Source organism: Harpia harpyja, chromosome Z (assembly GCF_026419915.1).
Source record: "Harpia harpyja isolate bHarHar1 chromosome Z, bHarHar1 primary haplotype, whole genome shotgun sequence".
Classification (NCBI taxonomy): Eukaryota; Metazoa; Chordata; class Aves; order Accipitriformes; family Accipitridae; genus Harpia; species Harpia harpyja.
The window spans coordinates 69,041,076-69,059,308 of NC_068969.1; the positions used below are offsets into that span (position 1 = coordinate 69,041,076).

Here is an 18,233-nt window from a genome sequence, read left to right on the forward strand (position 1 = left end):
AAATGAAGCTTTGTTCCAAGGATAAAATTTAAGTGAATTGAACTGTTTTTTTTCTTCATTTTTAGGTACTTCAAGTAATAAATTTTGCCCTCCAAAGTTGCATGAAACAATAATAAAACTCTTAATCTGGTAATATTTATAGCTGTACTACCTATAATTTAAACATTTAACCAACAAAGATGTTATCTTCTATTTCTGATAATCAAGCCAGCTGTGATGATATTTGCTGATCATGAAATTCCATTAGTCTAGCTCAATTGCATTTTTCCTATGCTATTTTTCTAGCCAGAATAGTTATACTCTCAGTCTCTATGCCAACAAAACTGAGTCAGGAGTGAATGCTGTTTGTCCTTCTCTAATTTAAAGTGTTCAAACCTCTTCTTACTCATGAGGGCTTATTTCCAAATTCTGTGGTGAAGTATTGACATCAGAATCCATGAATTCTGAAAAACACAGATATTACACAAATAATACACAAAACCAGAAGTGCCCTTCGGTTTGAAGAGAAACAGTGTAGCTTATTTTTAATTCTTTCTATAATAGGAATATTAAAACATGGAAGGCAAATGAACGAATAGATTTGCTAACTCATGGCTTTCTGAAAGCTCCATACTAAATTGCTATAACAACATTTTAACATTCAGGTCAATATGGAAAAGATGACTGAAAACTAAATACGGTGACTTAAGGAAAGTTATACTAACTTTCCAGCTGAGAATCTGGCATCATATGTCTATAGATACAAGTGAATGAATTGCTATATAACCTTGGAATTACTGAAAATGTCAGTAGACTGACAAATACTTTAATTATTGATGTGCATATTTTCTAAAGAAGTACCATATGACATATAATTGCATAAGTGAACAGCATGCTGGGAGTCATAACTGGAACACCAAATTAGGGAAATACTGTTTATGTAGGGGACATTGCACTTAATGGTTTGATCTCATCCTTTTACGTGTTTGTCAGGGCAAGTAGTTCACAAATGTACATGTACACAAATGGAACTGCACATGCACATGCATATTGTGACACTTGAAAGACAATACCTTACACAGAGCAAAAATGGAATCAGACTAGACATTTGAGTTGACTTATAGAGTAACTGTCAGTCCATTGTAGAATATTCATATTCTTGTGCACATAACCACAAATAGACTGTAAGCACCAGAAGGGTAATGCTGCACTTGTTCTCTTATAAAATCACGTTCTCTTTGTGTATGTCAGATCTGTGTGCAGGCCAATAGCCAGATGGAGTTGGCCAGTGTTCCCCTGCTGCTAGCTGTAGTAATTTGTACCCACAATAATGGAAATAAAATAGAGCTTTTCTGTTTTAAATATATACACTGAGAGTACTTTTGCTTGGAAACTGCAGGTGCCAATATTTTATCTGTTTGCTTTGCTGTATTAAATGCACCATGTTGGATGTGCTAAAACAGGTGCCAAAGTCAGTGAATCGGCATTTCCAGGGTTGAAATAGAATTTCCAGAATTACTACCATCAGAAAGTGAATCACTGAGGACTGAGATCAAAGTAATGATAAAAACGGCAGACACAAACATGTTCATCTGCTCAGAGATACTGCCCTGCTCATTTTTAAGCAGGTTATACAAATATATTGCTCCTGCTAAGTACAACTGAAGGTACAACTGGAGATGATCTATCTAGCTTTACAGTAGAACTGGCTGATAAATATGAGGAGGACTTAAGATTTAGTTTGATATTCTTTTTAAATTTGTTGCCATTCTTTTTACAGTTCACTGACTTTGCTGCTTAACCCTATACAAATCAGTGGGCAATTCCTCAAGGAAAATATAAGAGTATATGAAGTATTCTACTTTTTCTGCAGTACAGTTAAAAATATTTTTTACTCATACCTGTGTCAATCTGCTCTTAATAAATGTCAGTATTTCCTATTAAAATGCCAGTGGTTGATTTATGTTTGAGGAGACAGGAACACAAATTATAAATGAATGTCTGGATCACAGAAATACAATCTGGGTATACATATTTGTATTTTTCAATGTAATTCACAGCACTGAAGACTGTAGCTCGAGTTAGGAAATTCAGTTTAATTACCCTGGAAAACATCATCAGAACACTGTCACAGTGACACATACACGGAGGCCAGCTGGTCAATACAAAATGTTTTAATCTTGCTTTCCTTTTCTTTCAATTCTGTGACCATAGTCAGTAAAATATTGGGATGGCTTCATTATTCACTAGCTTGAAGTGAGCAGTGGTTAATGAAAAAGAACCAGGTTTGTTGTGGTTTGATAGTTTGGTTTTATCTGCTTGTTTCACATCTGAGGGAATGAAAGGAAAACAACCAGAAAGAAAGAAGACGATTAAAATTTTTAAAAGTGAATGAATTGCAGAAGTTCAAATGTAAAAGCATCTTTGTCAATGTAAAACATTTTTGGCCATGAAAGCTATGGCTAATTATGAGTGCTAGCTTTAAATTGCAAGACAGCAGAGTAACATGTTGGGTAAGACCACTGAACAAGGACAACAAATATAGGTGGTTCACTGAAAGCAGCTGCAATGTGAAGAGCATGTGAAAATTTATTAGCTTAAAAGAAGTTGTATAACTTCATCAAATTGTGCTGAACAGTGTATTGGAGTTAGTTATGCTTTTCTTTTGTTTTACTGTAACAAATATGGATACAATAAGTACATATTTTCCATTTCCATTCCATTTGGTTTACACCTGCTAACAGAATGTTGTCTATATAATTAGAAATTACATCAGTACAGGATTCTAAATAAGAATTTTCCTTAAAGTCAGCAGTATAATCAAAGATGGTGGCAATGAGATCCTTTTATTCTTGTTTTCCCCATGAAGTTTTCTATGCAACATCTACCTATGAACGAAATGATGTCCTAAAAAATTTACAATGCTGAGGTGTAAAAAATTCCCACTTTGCTGATGAAGAAAAAAGAGAGAGAGGATTAAAGATGAAAAGTAGTAATCCAAGCTTCACGCAGAGCAGGATTTACTAATACAACATCCTGAACCTGGATATACCCAGAGACTAGAGAAAGAAAAGACAACAGCACTGCTGCAAGAGTGCATTTTCCTAACAATGAAACAATCTCCCAAATTAAGTTCTGGCTAAATTTCAGCCTTGGATTATTGTCAGAATACGTGCCAAAAAGGGGTACACCTGTAAACTATGTGAAATTCCTAGTTCCTAGTAAGGGAGATAGTTTGCTGATGATCATCAAATAAAAGTGGTTGGTGATAGTCAAGAATGATGCAAATCTTGCAATGAACTGGCACCCTTCCAAAATACTTTTTCTTGAAAAGCATTGTCTATGAAGAACAAGAACTGCTTTCCCAGCAGAAATCTGTTGGAAGGACATTTTTCTAGTACCTGCCTTTTGCTGGGGGAAAAAAATCCCTTTTAAATACATAGCAGGAATGGCTCAGCCTCAGAGTATATCCTACACAATTACAGCTTCATTATTGTATTTCTAAAAAACCCCTTATCTATTTAAATGAAAATATGGTCTACTTTCAAAGAGTAAAATATAATATTAAATACATAAAAGTGTTTGACTCAAACTTGGGCTCTCCAACACATACAAAACATGTTGCCTAGTGTAGACAGCTGGTTCCTAGCACTTTGTGGTATCATGGTGATGAAAAATCTGAAGAAAAAATACTGGCTTTGATAAGTCTTTAAATCACTGCTAATAAGTTCTTCTTTTGATAAACTATGACAATCACCTTTATAAAATATCTCCCTGGATATATTTACATAATGATTGATTGAGGAGAAATGTCTTCAAAGCCTTCTGAAGATAGAATGTAAAATGGGATTCACTCACTCACTCACTCGCTCTCTCTCTCGCTCACTCACTTACCTAAATTACTGTTAACGCAGAAGGGGGATGAAATAAAGTTAGCTACATTCTTCTAACTGGCTTCATGAAGCTAGAGCAAACTTTGTCATTATTAATACCATTTCCCAGCACCTTTCTGTCATGTTGAATCAGATCTAAAATGCCTCTGAAACTTTTCTTGACATAGTAACTGCTACTTGTCACAAATTATTATTAAAACCCAACATTCATTTTATAATACCTGCCACAATTTTGAAATTTAAGATCCTTACATATTAAATATTCTGACAGCTGAGAAAATAAATGCAATTACTCCCTCTCTTCTAAGATTGTACCCGTTTTCTTCATTGATACTGAGGTTCAGAATATCTTAAAATAAGGTAGAGCTTCCTACAAAATTAAGCTTGTTCTGCATTTGAGGCCACTGGAGTAGCTGCTCCACCCACCTCCCTTAGAAGAGAGTCTGTCTGACTGAAGCATTCATATGGCTCTTTTAATGTTCTGCCTAGCTAAAAAGTCCCTGAAATTTTTTAGTAGTTCTGACTTCCATTGAGAAAGCTCTGCATGCCACCTATGAAATACTACTGGGAAAATACAGCTTCCTTACATGGATAAGCGAACAAATAGCTGTTATTTCTATACTTATTCCTGGAAATTACTCAGATAAATTCCTCTCATTCTTAAACTTTTAAGAAGCAAGCCTTCTTTGCTCATTTCTTGACAGCAAAAGTAACATTATAGCTTTCAGAATCAGATGTCATTCATGTGGGACTTTTTAGTGTTTCTTCAGACAGTGCATCTCATGAAATATTCTTGTGAGTGAGAAGTTCTGGTTTGGGGTTTTTTTTGGTTGGGTGTCTTTTTTTGTTGTTGTTTTTGTTTGTTTCATTGGTTTTTTTAGTGTGTAGGGTTTTCCCAAATACCACACCTTTATAAATGCATCTTTTAGTTGTTCTTTCACAATATTTTCTGAAGCCTGGCCAAGAGCATCCAGACAATGTCGGCTCATCTGTTAGGAAAGAAAGGTTGGTACTCAGGACCTTCAGAGTTTATAAAGCCCAACAAAGTCTGATTTTGTTACAATGTAGGGAGGTAAGTATTGTTTTCCTAAAAGAGAACACCATTCAGAAGATCTCTTTGAAGGGGAAATCTTGTTTTGATTCCTTGAAATCTATCCAAGATTTCATTCTGTGTTTCTGTTATTGAGACCTTAGTACTTATATTGAGCTTAACCTAAGTCTGTCCATTTTTAAAATATGAAGACAAGACCAGAAAACAGCTAAAGAGCTATGCATAAAATTGGAAGTATTTGTTTTATCATTTCTTCTTAATAGTTAGGACAGCTTCAGCTAGTACTTGGTTTCCTAGATTCAACTTACATTATTTAAGCACTACTAAAATTGATGGGAAGAGCTTAAGATATTGAGTGGTTTCCTACAGAATCCACTTATGTCAAGCATACTGAACCATGAATCCTGGAATCTTTTTATACACTTTTAAATCAGCAGGTCACAACTGCTTTTAGTCTCCCCCAAATGACTAATATGTCTCTTTCATGCAGAAAGTAATTGCTTACTAGAAGTCTTAGATTCCCCAACTACTCAAAGCCTACTGTTTGAGTAATATCTAAATAAAGAGATATTTCTTTGTTCTTACAATTTAACTAAACACAATGTAGCTGCTAAACTCACCAGCTTAAAATAAGAAGGAGAGGAGCCTGAAGAGATGAAAACACCAAGGCTGTTCTCTTTGGGACCAGATAGACATGGGCCTTTCTTCAGGGAATAATAACCCTTTTTGAAGAGCTGAACTTCACTGCATTGAATGCTCCTTTGTCTTTTTAGGTGTTAGGATTGGTTATTTTATATGATAGTTTTAAATATAGGTAATACGTGAGTATGAGAAAGAGCTTTTAGTGCCGAAAATAATCTAATGGGAAGCAATAGGATTTTGCTTATATCAAAAGCAAAAGATAATGCAGCTATCATCAAACATGTGGTTGAAAAATACTATGCAGAAACTTTATATATGGAGCACTGACTGCAGAGCTGGCTTCTGATCTAGCAGTCTCTCTCTGCCTCCTTCTGTCTGTGTTCAAAGATGATTCTGTGTCCAGTATTTCTTATTCATCGCTCAAGGTCCATCATCCTCTTCTCAGTTTTACTTGCCACAGTTTATCCATGGTTTCAAATTTTGATGTTTACGTGCGCATCTTTTATCACTGAGATAAGACTCAGAACAGCATTGTTGCTATGGATTATGCATAGCCTTTCTGACAAACTGGCCAAGTTGTGATTTACACTGTTTGGCATCTTTGGCTATTTAGGTTCTTCCTGATAATTACTTTTCTTGCACTCTGTTAGTGTATAAATGGGAGTTTCTAATTGCATGAGCTCTATTTCTTGGATTGCCTTATTCAAGCACAGGAGAACTAAAATCTAGAAGGCAAAGGTTCAATCCCAGCATTCATCCTCTTTCCCAGTTCTGTTATTCAAGAGACTTTTCTAAGAGACCAAGAGGGTTCTTGCCTGGTAGCAATCCATCAACATTGTTTATCAGATATTTCCCCCACCCCCCACCCCTGTCATCAGTCAATAAAATTTTAGAGAACAAAACCCTTGCATTGTTTACTTATGTGCTAGCCTATAGCTTTGTAATCCTTCACTTGTGAAAGAGGATGCCTTGCTTTTCAGCTTAAGAAAGGAAATAGTAATCATATTTCAATATTTTAGGTTTTTTGAATGCTCTAAAACACTTCACTTGGCTTTTCTAAGCCTAGAAAGGCTCAGTTGTCAATTACTTGCATGTAGAAAATCTGCTTTGTAATATGTGCAGCCAAATTTATCCCTGGTGCAACTTTATTGACTTCAAATTAAAATCAGCTTCTGTTAAATGATCCATATGGGAAATACACAGCTTGGTTAATCAAAGGAAAGCATCCTTTATAATGTGTGTTAGTTTAAATCTGGATTTTTACTTATAAGCATTGCTTGCAGTTATTATGATTAAATATGCAAAAAAATAGACTGAATTCAAAAGTAGTATAAATGGTGATGCTGGCTAAATGGTATAGTGAACTGCATGTGAAGAAGCTGGTCTGAATATACATATAAGTGTGAACTGTGGTTTACATAACAACATAAGCAACAGTAGTCACAGAGCAGGATAAACAAGTAGGGGGGTGCTGTTCATGAAAAGGGGAAATCTTTATATCCGTTTCTATTCTCTGTAGTTCAGAATTTTTCAAATGAAGCAGAAGGAGCCTGGCAGCCCGATAGCTACAGAGAGCCAGTTTGGAAAGCTTAAGCATCATCTAACAAATTGTCTGCCAGAAAGTTTAAGTTTTAAACCCGATATAACTCTCCAAGTCCACTGTAAGAGTACCCAGGTATTTTCTGTCATGGATTTGAGGTTTCGGGCCTTTTCCTCATTGTCCTGGTTTCAGCTGGGATAGAGTTAACTGTCTTCCTAGTAGCTGGTACAGTGCTATGTTTTGAGTTCAGTATGCGAAGAATGTTGATAACACTGATGTTTTCAGTTGTTGCTCAGTAGTGTTTAGACTAATGTCAAGGATTTTTCAGCTTCTCATGCCCAGCCAGTGAGAAAGCTGGAGGGGCACAAGAAGTTGGCACAGGACACAGCCAGGGCAGCTGACCCAAACTGGCCAATGGGGTCTTCCATACCATGTGACGTCCCATCTAGTATAGGAACTGGGGAGTGGGGGTGGGGAATCGCCGCTCAGGGACTGGCTGGGTGTCAGTCGGCGGGTGGTGAGCAATTGCACTGTGCATCATTTGTACATTCCAATCCTTTTATTATTGCTGTTGTCATTTTATTAGTGTTATCATTATCATTATTAGTTTCTTCTTTTCTGTTCTATTAAACCATTCTTATCTCAACCCATGAGTTTTACTTCTTTTCCCGATTTTCTCCCCCATCCCACTGGGTGGGGGGGGAGTGAGTGAGTGGCTGCGTGGTGCTTAGTTGCTGGCTGGGGTTAAACCACAACACTCATTCATATCTAGTTTTGTTCTTTTGTAGCTATTTGCTAATTTTGCTAATTTTTCTATTATTTTCAATGTTTTAATGATAATGGTATCGTCACCCTTGTGAAGCTAAGGAATTATGAAAGTGCATGTCCTTAAGACACATATCCTAGCAGACAGGAGCCAGGATGAGGAAATAACACCCATTCAGCATTGTGATGTATTTATATTGGTGGCCATGGGAGAAGGCAGGGGATATTTAACCTCCAGAAACAAGGAAAACAATCTCATAGAATTGAAACTGTATGTGAAGTGAATAAGAATGAAAATCTTCTAAAAATGTAGGCAATCTGAAGGAAAGCAAGTCTTCTGTAAATTTAGTGTCTGAATCCAGGACAGATTACAGGACTACAATCTTGTTTATAGTTTAGCAACTGAAGTGACTAAGAAATTGTTGACTAAACTGTAAGCTGATTACTTTAATGAAGAACACTTCCTTGTACAACTTCTGCAGAAAAGCTTTGTGCATTACTTGGGGGGAGGGTGCAAGGAAACCCCAATATATTGTCACTTAACTGACTTGAAAATGAATGTTATAACATTGTAGAAAAAGAAATCAAGAATAATGAATGTTCACAAGGCAAAATTTGGTTCAATAATATATGAAAGATGTATGATTGCTTAGATTTTAAATCTAGAACAAATCAAACAATTTTAATGTATTAAAAATATCAAGAGCTTAGGAAATTTTCCCATGATTTAATACTCAGTTTATTTGTGAATATTACATAAAATGAAAGAGTCTATTTATCAATCAGTAAGTACAAGTGACTGATGGAAACTTTAATCTTTGATTGAACCTCTGCTAGGCTGGATGAAACCAGCCTGCCAGTAACTGTAGACACTCTATTAACCTGTCAACCATCAAGGCAAGCTGACAAGTTGCTACTAAAATGGGCTTGAAAAACAGAGATTCATGAGTTAAGAAAAAGAGTTAGTACTTCAGAAAAAGTATATGGTTTCTAGATGTGTTCAGTAAATTAATGTACTTCAAAAAGAATTACATTGTATGTGTACAAACATTTAAAAAAAATTTATATTAGAAAGCAATTAAAGTAGGAAGAACTAGCATCAGATAGAATCAGAAGATTTTATATATTTTCTGTGAGTGCAACTTAAAGTCAGCATGGTCTTCATGAAAAGGAACTGTGTAATGCTTGTTTTTTTTAAGAGAAATCAAGCATGAAACTTACATGTTTTTGCAGCCTGAATGTAGATTTTTGATATAGTGCACACAACTAATCTCAATGTTGGTAAGAATCAGCAGAAAATAAAAAGGGTTTCAAAAAACCCTGAAACTCAAACAAAAAGTATCTCTCGTTATAGGTTGTCTCCCTTGTGAAAATGATTTTTCTGATTTGCTGTTAGGTCACAAGGAAAGATGTTTTATCAGTGGCTGTTAGAAAATACAGTGAGAGGTAATTGAAGAAAATGTATGCTTTACATAAATGACACGGGCAAAAAGAAAAGTTAGAGAATCAAGGTGAAAACTGAAAAATCAATCACTCAAAAAGTTTAGGGGTGACAAAGTTATGTTCTTCCTGTAAATCTTAGTTTAGCCTTGTGTGTTTATACATTTTGGCACAGTCTTGATTAATGTACACAGTATCTGCATCCCCACAGAGAATCTTGAGGACCTCCCCGGATCTCCCCAGAAACATCCACACCACAGAGCATGAGCATCTGACAAGCTTTTCTGGTTTTCAACAAGATCCTTTTGACCACCCATTATGCCCCTGACTTCTATGCATCACCATGCCCAGACATATGCTACAACAAAAAAGATTCTGCTAACCACTACAATTTGTTATGCACATTAATCTTGCTGCAAGGATAGGACACACTTTAAAAAAAGACTATAAGGTGCTGGGTGAGGAGCTAACATGCTCTAATAGTATTCCTTGCGGGACTGGGCAAATGTTTCATCTCTGTGATGCTGCAGGTAGCAGTCAGATCCTGGGAAGACATCTGGCTGCTGGACAGTCAGACAGAAGAGCTCCTGAAGAGCCTTTGACAGATGAAAGCTTCGTGTGAACCAGAGTGGTGCAGTGCTGCAGGAAATGTTGCAGCTGTTGAATGGTGATCCAGGCCAGGCTGTGGCTTCACACAGGCCGTTGGAGACATCTTTCTGCTTCTGCTCCATTGCTATTCTGTATGTGCCTTATGTGGCATTGGTCAGTGGAGGGTTGACAGAGGGCTTCTGGGACAGCATCTTTATTGTAAACCCCCAAATCATCTATCCCTGGCATTAGAAGCCTGTGTATCTGTGCCTCTTTCTCTTCTTTCCATGGGAAGTAGTGCAGTATGATGAGGGGGAACAGGCTACCCGGTGGCTTGCCTTGCGAAATCTTCTGGAAAATGTGGTATGCAAGGCAGAAGTACATCCGTCAGCTGGTAGCAGTTAGTGCTGCCATAACAGAGCCAAATACCTTGGCTTTTCAGGTATTTTTTGTTTGCGTCTTTCTAATTTGCTCTATCACTTCATTCTGAACAAAGCTCTGCAGTCACCAAGTGAAAATGGTTTTTGCAGATGGGCTTTAAAAATTATGTTCTCAGCACTGTCTGCCTGGCTACTCCTGTTGACAACAATACAACCCTCCCTTTCAATTGAAAAGTTCAAAGTTGTCACCAAATTTACCACTGTGACACAGTATTCTGAGAAGTCTTTGGATACCATTGCACTGTAGGATGATGCTGTGCGTGCCTGGAAGCATTAGTGGATGATCTGAGGATCCTTTCATCCACTTTCATACTGAAAGTTAATTTTGGTCTTGTGTGGTGTGTGCCACAGATACAGTACATGCTATGGATGTGGACTGCCCAGCTTGTGGGTGTGAAGGCCCTTGTTTAACATCCCAGGCTGGGTGTTCACAAAGTTTTCTTACTTGCCTGATGCTGCCACACTGCTCTGCACAGCCACTAAAAGATGAAACAGTATGGACATAAAGATAAGGCTGTGGAGACTGCAACAGAGCAGTTGAGGTGCAGCCACTGAAACCACAGAGGAGATGATAGTATCACTTACTCTTCCTGAAGAAGTAATTTTAAGGAAAATCTTGTTTGACTTCCTGTTTTAAGGTAGAGCACGTGAAATATTAGTGAGGCCTTCATAGAAAGTAATTGTGAGCATGTGAGATTTATCAGTGATTTAATTTTAACTCAGTTAAATTGGGAAGGTGTCGAAGGATGAATCCCCTGGTAAATATTCAGGACCCTGCTTGAATTGAGGGAGCAGCAGATTTTTTCATAAGGTGACTGATTTGATTATTATTTGTAGATCTTGTGGCAGACCTGAAAAATAAACAAAACAACACAAAAAGATACTTGCTTTATTTGATGGAAAATTAAATTTTTTGGAAGCCAAAATGTCATGCAGTTGTTTTAATGGAAAACTGAAGGTTTTGATGGAAGTATTGCTATCAGTTCTAGTTTTCAGTTATCAATACTAGGAAGTTGTATGACTTGCTTAGGAAATGATGAGCCGTACAATGGCATTAACAATGATTATGGGCCAAATAAATTTACTGGAGTTTTTTCTGTATTCACACTGATTTGCCATTTTGTATAGTTTTCATAATGCCACGAATTTTCTGTCTGGTTTACTGACTCTGAATGAATATGCTTTTTGGTACGTTATTTCAGCCCAACCTCACGATAGCCCAAATTCAGCCCCTAGAGGCTGCTTGGCCTCTCATTTTAGTGGAGCATCTACATCATTCACAAAGAGCTGCTGGAATGGTGAATTGTTTTTTTATGTGTTGATTTCCACAACACAAGATGACATGGTCATGGCTGTCAAGGTTGGTGGGTTGGAAGGAGTATCATGATGCCCTGTCCAACCAAGGGACCCAGCAACTCTGCCCCAAATACCCGTGTATAGATGCATGACTAACCAAATGCAACAGGTGTTAAAACTCAGATTTATTCTTCAGCAAAAGTTAGCTAGAAGTCTGGTAACATCTAATAAAACCACAGGCTCAACGATGTAAAGAGAATTAATACTACACGGCCGACTTCAGAATCCCCAAGATTTAAAGTGATGGCTCAAAATCCACATATCACTCACCTAAAAGCTGAAGGCTCTCTCCCTCGAGGAGTTACCTCGGGCAGTGCCCCAACCTAAGGGGGAGTTCCCAACTGCTGACCCGCTGCTCTGAGGAGGACTGCCAATATGTCCTCCGGTAGTACCCCATTTATACCCCTGTCTAATCTGACCTGTGGTCATTTAATTCTATTGGCCAGGAGGGTCACCTCGGTATACCTGGCACATCTTGACTGGCCAGTTCAAATTTCAACCTGCAGCCTCCAGGGTTTCCTTCCCCTTCTCCCTTCCTGGAGAAGTTTTGTTTCTGCTGGCAGGATGGGGGTGGGGGGAATGTACTGCCACACTGAGTATGAAGAATTTCTAGCCAGCACCTTGAAGTACTGGTAGCATAGATGCTTTTTAAACAGTAATGGACTATTAGAGCACAGGAAATTGAAAATAAACATGGAACAAATGTCAAACCTTTTATTTTAAAGAAATAGACACTTTTTCACCTAGTGATAGCCTTTTCATTAAGAAAACATAAGTGAATATGAATGACCTTGCCCTGGTTATATTAGGAAGTAGGTGTGTTTTCACTGGTATGATGAGTTATTTCCTGTTTTAATGTAATAAATAATCACTTAGTTAATTCAGGCCATAATAGTTAACAACAGACTTTTCTAAATCTGGCTTTATGTAATTTAACTTAAACTGTGGTTTTGGGAATTAAAATACCCCAAGCAGGAGATTCAATTTAAATTACTAACACCACTGTCATCATTTAACTCCAGCCAGCAACTAAGCAACATGCAGCCGCTCACTCACTTCCCCCCAACCCAGTGGGATGGGGAAGAGAATCACGGAAAAAAAGTAAAACTCATGGGTTGAGATAAGAATAGTTTAATAGGGCAGAAAGAAAGAAAATAATAATGATAAAAATAATAAAAATAAAATTACAATAATAATAATAATAAAAGCATTGGAATATACAAAACAAGTGATGCACAATGCAATTGCTCACCACTCGCCGACCGATGCCCAGTCAGTTCCTGAGCAGCAATGCACCCTCCCTCTGCCAACTCCCTCCAGTTTATATACTAGACATGACGTCACATGGTATGGAATACCCCTTTGGCCAGTTTGGGTCAGCTGTCCTGGCTGTGTCCCCTCCCAACTTCTTGTGTCCCTCCAGCCTTCTTGCTGGCTGAGCATGAGAAGCTGAAAAATCCTTGACTTAGTATAGCAACAACTGAAAAACATCACTGTGTTATCAACATTCTTCTCATACTAAATTGAAAACACAACACTGTACCAACTACTAGAAAGAAAATTAACTCTATTCCAGCCAAGCCAGGATGACCACCGCCCCACACTCATTCTCGGTGAAAACAGACTGATGAGACAAAGTCTATGTAATTACATTTGCCTCCTTGTAAGTGCAGAATACCACTTTTACATTACACTTATTTTTACTGAATACCTATCTTAGGCAAATGCTCTTTTCTTTTCGTCTTGTTCTCCACCCTCATTTTCAGAGATGTGTCTGTATTTCTTCTGTTAGATGTAGTCAGTTAAGTGTTCACTTAGGGAAGAACATATTCTATGTCAGAACTCACATTTATTAGAGACAGGTCAAATTTTGAAGGAATCCATTTTCAGAAACTGTTAATTCTTGACCATTTCGTCAACTTGCATGTGCAAACATGGGGGTTTTTGAGTTATATGATATGAATTTTCCTTCAGAATTGTTTTCTTATAATCTTTTTTGAAAAACATATTCTAAATTTCTTGAGAAACGGCATGGGTGGGATACAATGGTTGCCCTTAAGTCACTGCTGAGACTAATTGTAGCTGTTTTTAAATTAATTTGCTAAATAATTATATCACTAATTATGATTAAGTGAAAATTCAAATCTTCACTCAGCTACAGTTTCCGTGACAAACAGGTTCATAAAGAAACCACAGAAAATTCATGTGTAGAAAATTCTATAGTTATATCCTGGAACTGATATCTCTTCTTATGAAGAAATGAATAAAAGGAGAAACTCAATGCGAGTTAAGGCAAAATATCTCAAAGTATTTACATGAAGTTCTAAATCCTGATTTAGATAAAGAGCTAAAAAAAATTTTAAAAATCTACACAGTTTTTAACTCTACCTATAGACTTAAATCTGTTATATTTTAATTAGTTCATAAATGTGTGGACAAAGGACTTGTTATATACATGGAGCTTTATGTATTTCAGGTCTTTCCACTTACTTTGATCTGTAGAATGAACCTCACTTTTTGTGGCTTATGAACACCCATATGATTTCCCACCATTTTATTTTTAAATGACAGCTTTAAATCCCTAAGTAACAATTCTTTTTTCTTTTTGTTTTTTCTAAAGGAGGTAATGATGTTAAGGACTTGACTCATGACCCTGAACAGAATTAAACCATACTTGATGTTTTATTCGTGAAATATTATGCATCTTGAAGCCCATACAAGCATAAGATTGGATTGCATTTGTCAATTTCCACATAATAGAGTGTTTATTGGTTGTTGTGGGAACTAGATATATCTGTTCTTGTTCTGTGTCTGTATGCTTTAAGAACTTTTCAAGGTGCCTCTTATGTTGTGTTTGTCTGAATTAGATCTAAATCTGTGCTTACAAAATGGATGGTTTGTCATTTGTTGTCACTCCATTCTCTAATAAAACCCACCAGATGCTAACCATGTCTGAATACTTACATATTTTGCAAAATATTTTCATAAACCAACATTTTCTCTTATGAGATAGTTTATGACCTGCCCTTGGACTTTTCCACCCAACTTCACAGACAAGCCAGTAGCCTGATCTGAGTATATAAAGGCAAACTAAGGAAGACAAGGGAGAATAGAATGGATATGATGTCTTTCTTAATTTCAACATGTCCTTCTGAGTAGTTAAAATACTATAGGAGTTTTATATATAGCTATGTGTTTTGGGTTAAACTTTATCTTGCAAACCGGTCTGTCTCCTGATTGAAACTGCATGTATATATACCTCATACTTTCTTACTGTTTTGCCTACAAATTGGTTGGTCATTTTAATAAGCATATGTAAATTTATCATCTAACTGTGCTTTATTCCTTCATATACAAATCTGTGTATCAAGACCTCACAGAACAGAATGATACAGAAGCATTCAGGTTAGACAAGACCTCAGGAGATCTTCTAGTCCATATAAAATGAATTGAGATGTATAAAACAAATAAACAACATTCTGAGGTTTTGACTTGAAGAGTCTAATTGGATAAGAATTATTCTTTAAGATTCATTACAAAACAGAGAAAGAAGAGAGTGAATAAATTCACAACTTTTAATAGTTATAATTGATTACATATATCAAGTAAACTGTATAAATTTTTATAATAGTTATTAAATAATATCAAGACAGTTTTGGTGAAATGATATCTTGAATTAGAATCATAAAATCATAAAATTAGAATCATAGAATCATAGAATGGTTTGGGTTTGAAAGGACCTTTAAAGACCATCTGGTTTCAAACCCTTGTCTTGGACAAGGACATCTTTCACTAGATCAGGTTACTCGAATTAATTTTTGCATATACAAGTTTTGTGTTAACTTGCTTCTTTTACGAATACATTTCAATCTTTGTCACTCTTTTTAAGGTGCTGGTGGCTGGTCACCACTTGTGTCCAATAAATATCAATGGCTTCAGATTGATCTTGGTGAAAGAACTGAGATTACTGCTGTTGCTACTCAAGGTGGTTACGGGAGCTCCGACTGGGTAACAAGCTACCTTCTGATGTTTAGTGATGGTGGACGAAACTGGAAGCAGTATCGTCAAGAAGAAAGCATTTGGGTATGTTCTTTCAATAATGAGAATTAAGTTTCTACAGAACACTTAAAATAAATGTGCTATACATTGTTGCAGATATAAACAAAGCAGTGGAATATAAAGAACTACACTGAAAGTGTTTAGATAGTAATTTAATTTAGCTTTTGACAAGATAAAAGGCTGTAAAAAGGAAACAAACATCAAAAACCTAGCATTAGCATTACTCCGTTAAGTCTCAAGAAGGTATTCTGAGAACTAAAAATATACTGCAAAATCTCTTTTGCCTTGCTATGTATGGTAAAGTTGTTTTCCCAAAGTATTGATCTCAGTGTGTTAAATGTGGCTTTTTAATTAGGAAAAAAAAAACCAGCAACCCAACTTGCTTTATTTTTTCTGGAACTTTTAATCTGATTGTAGAAATAAAATGAAGCAACACAAAGATATAAAAATCATAACAAAACAATCCTACTTTATTTAAAAACAAATAAATATCAAGCAATATTTAATTTTTGGTCTTCTAATTCAGAGTCTAGTTTCTGATATTCCAACCCATTTATCTCCTATTAGCTTTGTAGCTAATAATAATAATTAATAAACCTTGTTATGCTCATCACTTTCTATTCACATGAATTTTATTTGGAGTAAAGCATACACAACAGCAGACAGATGATGTCCAAAATCCACATGGAAAATTGAATGGTACAGTTCTAGACCAGAGTTGCATCTTTCCTTGGTCCCCAATGGCTAGCAGCTTGGACTAAAGGAAGAATATTGCGGTCTACGATTTTATCCTGTCAAGTTACTTCTATCCTTCTGTCTCTACAAAGAGCTCATTCATTTTTAAATTTTTCTAAGCTTTAGGCTTCAGTTGTTTCTTGCTGCAGTTAAACATTATGTTAGAACGTGTTTCATTTTATGCATTTTAATTTTGTTGACTTTTAATTCAAACTGTTCTTGTCACTCTTATTGTCAAACCACATCTATGGTATAAGGAGATTATGCAGTGGCTTACTTGTTGCACAATTATCCTTCTTTTTGAATTTGCTACCTACTTCCACTTCAGATTGTGTTTTCATAACAAAGAGAAATAAATGAGTTTCTAATCCATATGGCTGTGGGGAGTAAGAAAAGAAAAACAATCTTCCAAATGTTAAATGAGCATAAATTGCCACAATATTGTCTTTGCTCATCTTCAGACAGACTGTTAAAACAAATGTGAGAGCTAAAGCTGCTTGATTTCTTTTGAAATCCCACATTGGTATTGCAAATAGTGATGCAGATAGTTATTTTTTTAATATTGCCACGAGTAAAATATCAAATAAAAGTTCCAAATACTGTTAAATGCTCATGCAGACACTGGGGTAAGGAGTTTTTTAGATCTGTAGGAGGGGAAAAGTAAGGTTTCAATTCCATTATCTCAAACTTAAAAAAATGATTATTTTAATGATTGCAATGCAGATTGGAGGTATGGCTTGCAGGCAATGATGTATAATTCAAGGATGTAAACCATCAAATTCAGGGAGAGTCTATTGATCTTTTTTATGTATTTTTATTTAGGAGTTCTGCTTCTAGGGGAATATATTTTCTCTTTCCTAAACTAATGCATAGACGTAGTCTTGGAATGAAACTCGTAAATCTCTATTTATTTTATAGATTTTCTCTGACTGTTATCTGTTTATGTTAAGTCTTCTTAACTGAAGTGGCCAAGTTCATTTCAGGCAAGAACATCCCACATTTTATGATACATACTGCATTATTTCTATCCTCTTTCTGAGTCATTGCCCTATTACAAGATTGCTTACCAGATGTAACTTTTTTTCCTTTTTTTTTTTTTTACTACTACTGTGCATTAGAATGATGGAAGATGTCCAGATTTGAGGTCATGTGTTGCTATAAGTACTTCAGAATTCTTCACTGTATGTAAGGATTTGCACTTTGTAACCACTCTTTCTAAACTTTCTTCTGTACAGTTTCACAGCTCCCTACTTTTTATTTTCCTTTTCAGAAGTTAGTTTTGAATTGTCTTTGTCAGCTTATGGTTTATCTTAAGGTACTGAAGCTTCTGATATCAGTGGAGGTGATCACAGTTTTTTCATTCACTGTAAAATTTTTATAACAACTGAGATGCAAAGAAGACTATCTAGGCATCTGCAAATGATCTAGTTATAAAAACTTTCTTTATAGTCTGTGGAAAGTGTAGTCTTTTCTAAGGCTGGTTCTCTGACCTTAGATGTCTTTGTTAGGTTGAAATGAATCATGTACAAGTATCTTACCCCTCCCTCGTCTATGAAATGCTTCATTGCCTATTAGTGCTGAATTTGAATGTAGCTATTCTAAAGTTAGGTGAGATGAACGTCTCTCCCCTCTCGTGGCTACTAAATATGATTTGTTTTCACTTCTCTGCATATTAGGCATTGGTTTAGAAGGAATCATGGTGATTGTAGTCTTTACCCATGCAATGTACCTTGATCTCAGTCTTC

The 18,233-nt window shown here is 36.1% G+C and overlaps 1 protein-coding gene across 2 annotated transcripts in view; it reads left to right on the forward strand.

The window, feature by feature from the left end:
• Positions 1 to 18,233, forward strand: part of CNTNAP4 (contactin associated protein family member 4) — a 260,580-nt gene that overhangs the window by 63,402 nt on the left and 178,945 nt on the right. For both annotated transcript variants that reach the window (XM_052778474.1, XM_052778475.1), the window contains exon 3: positions 15,584 to 15,777. In XM_052778474.1, the coding sequence (XP_052634434.1) occupies positions 15,584 to 15,777 (194 nt within the window). The remainder of the gene's footprint in view (positions 1 to 15,583; positions 15,778 to 18,233) is intronic.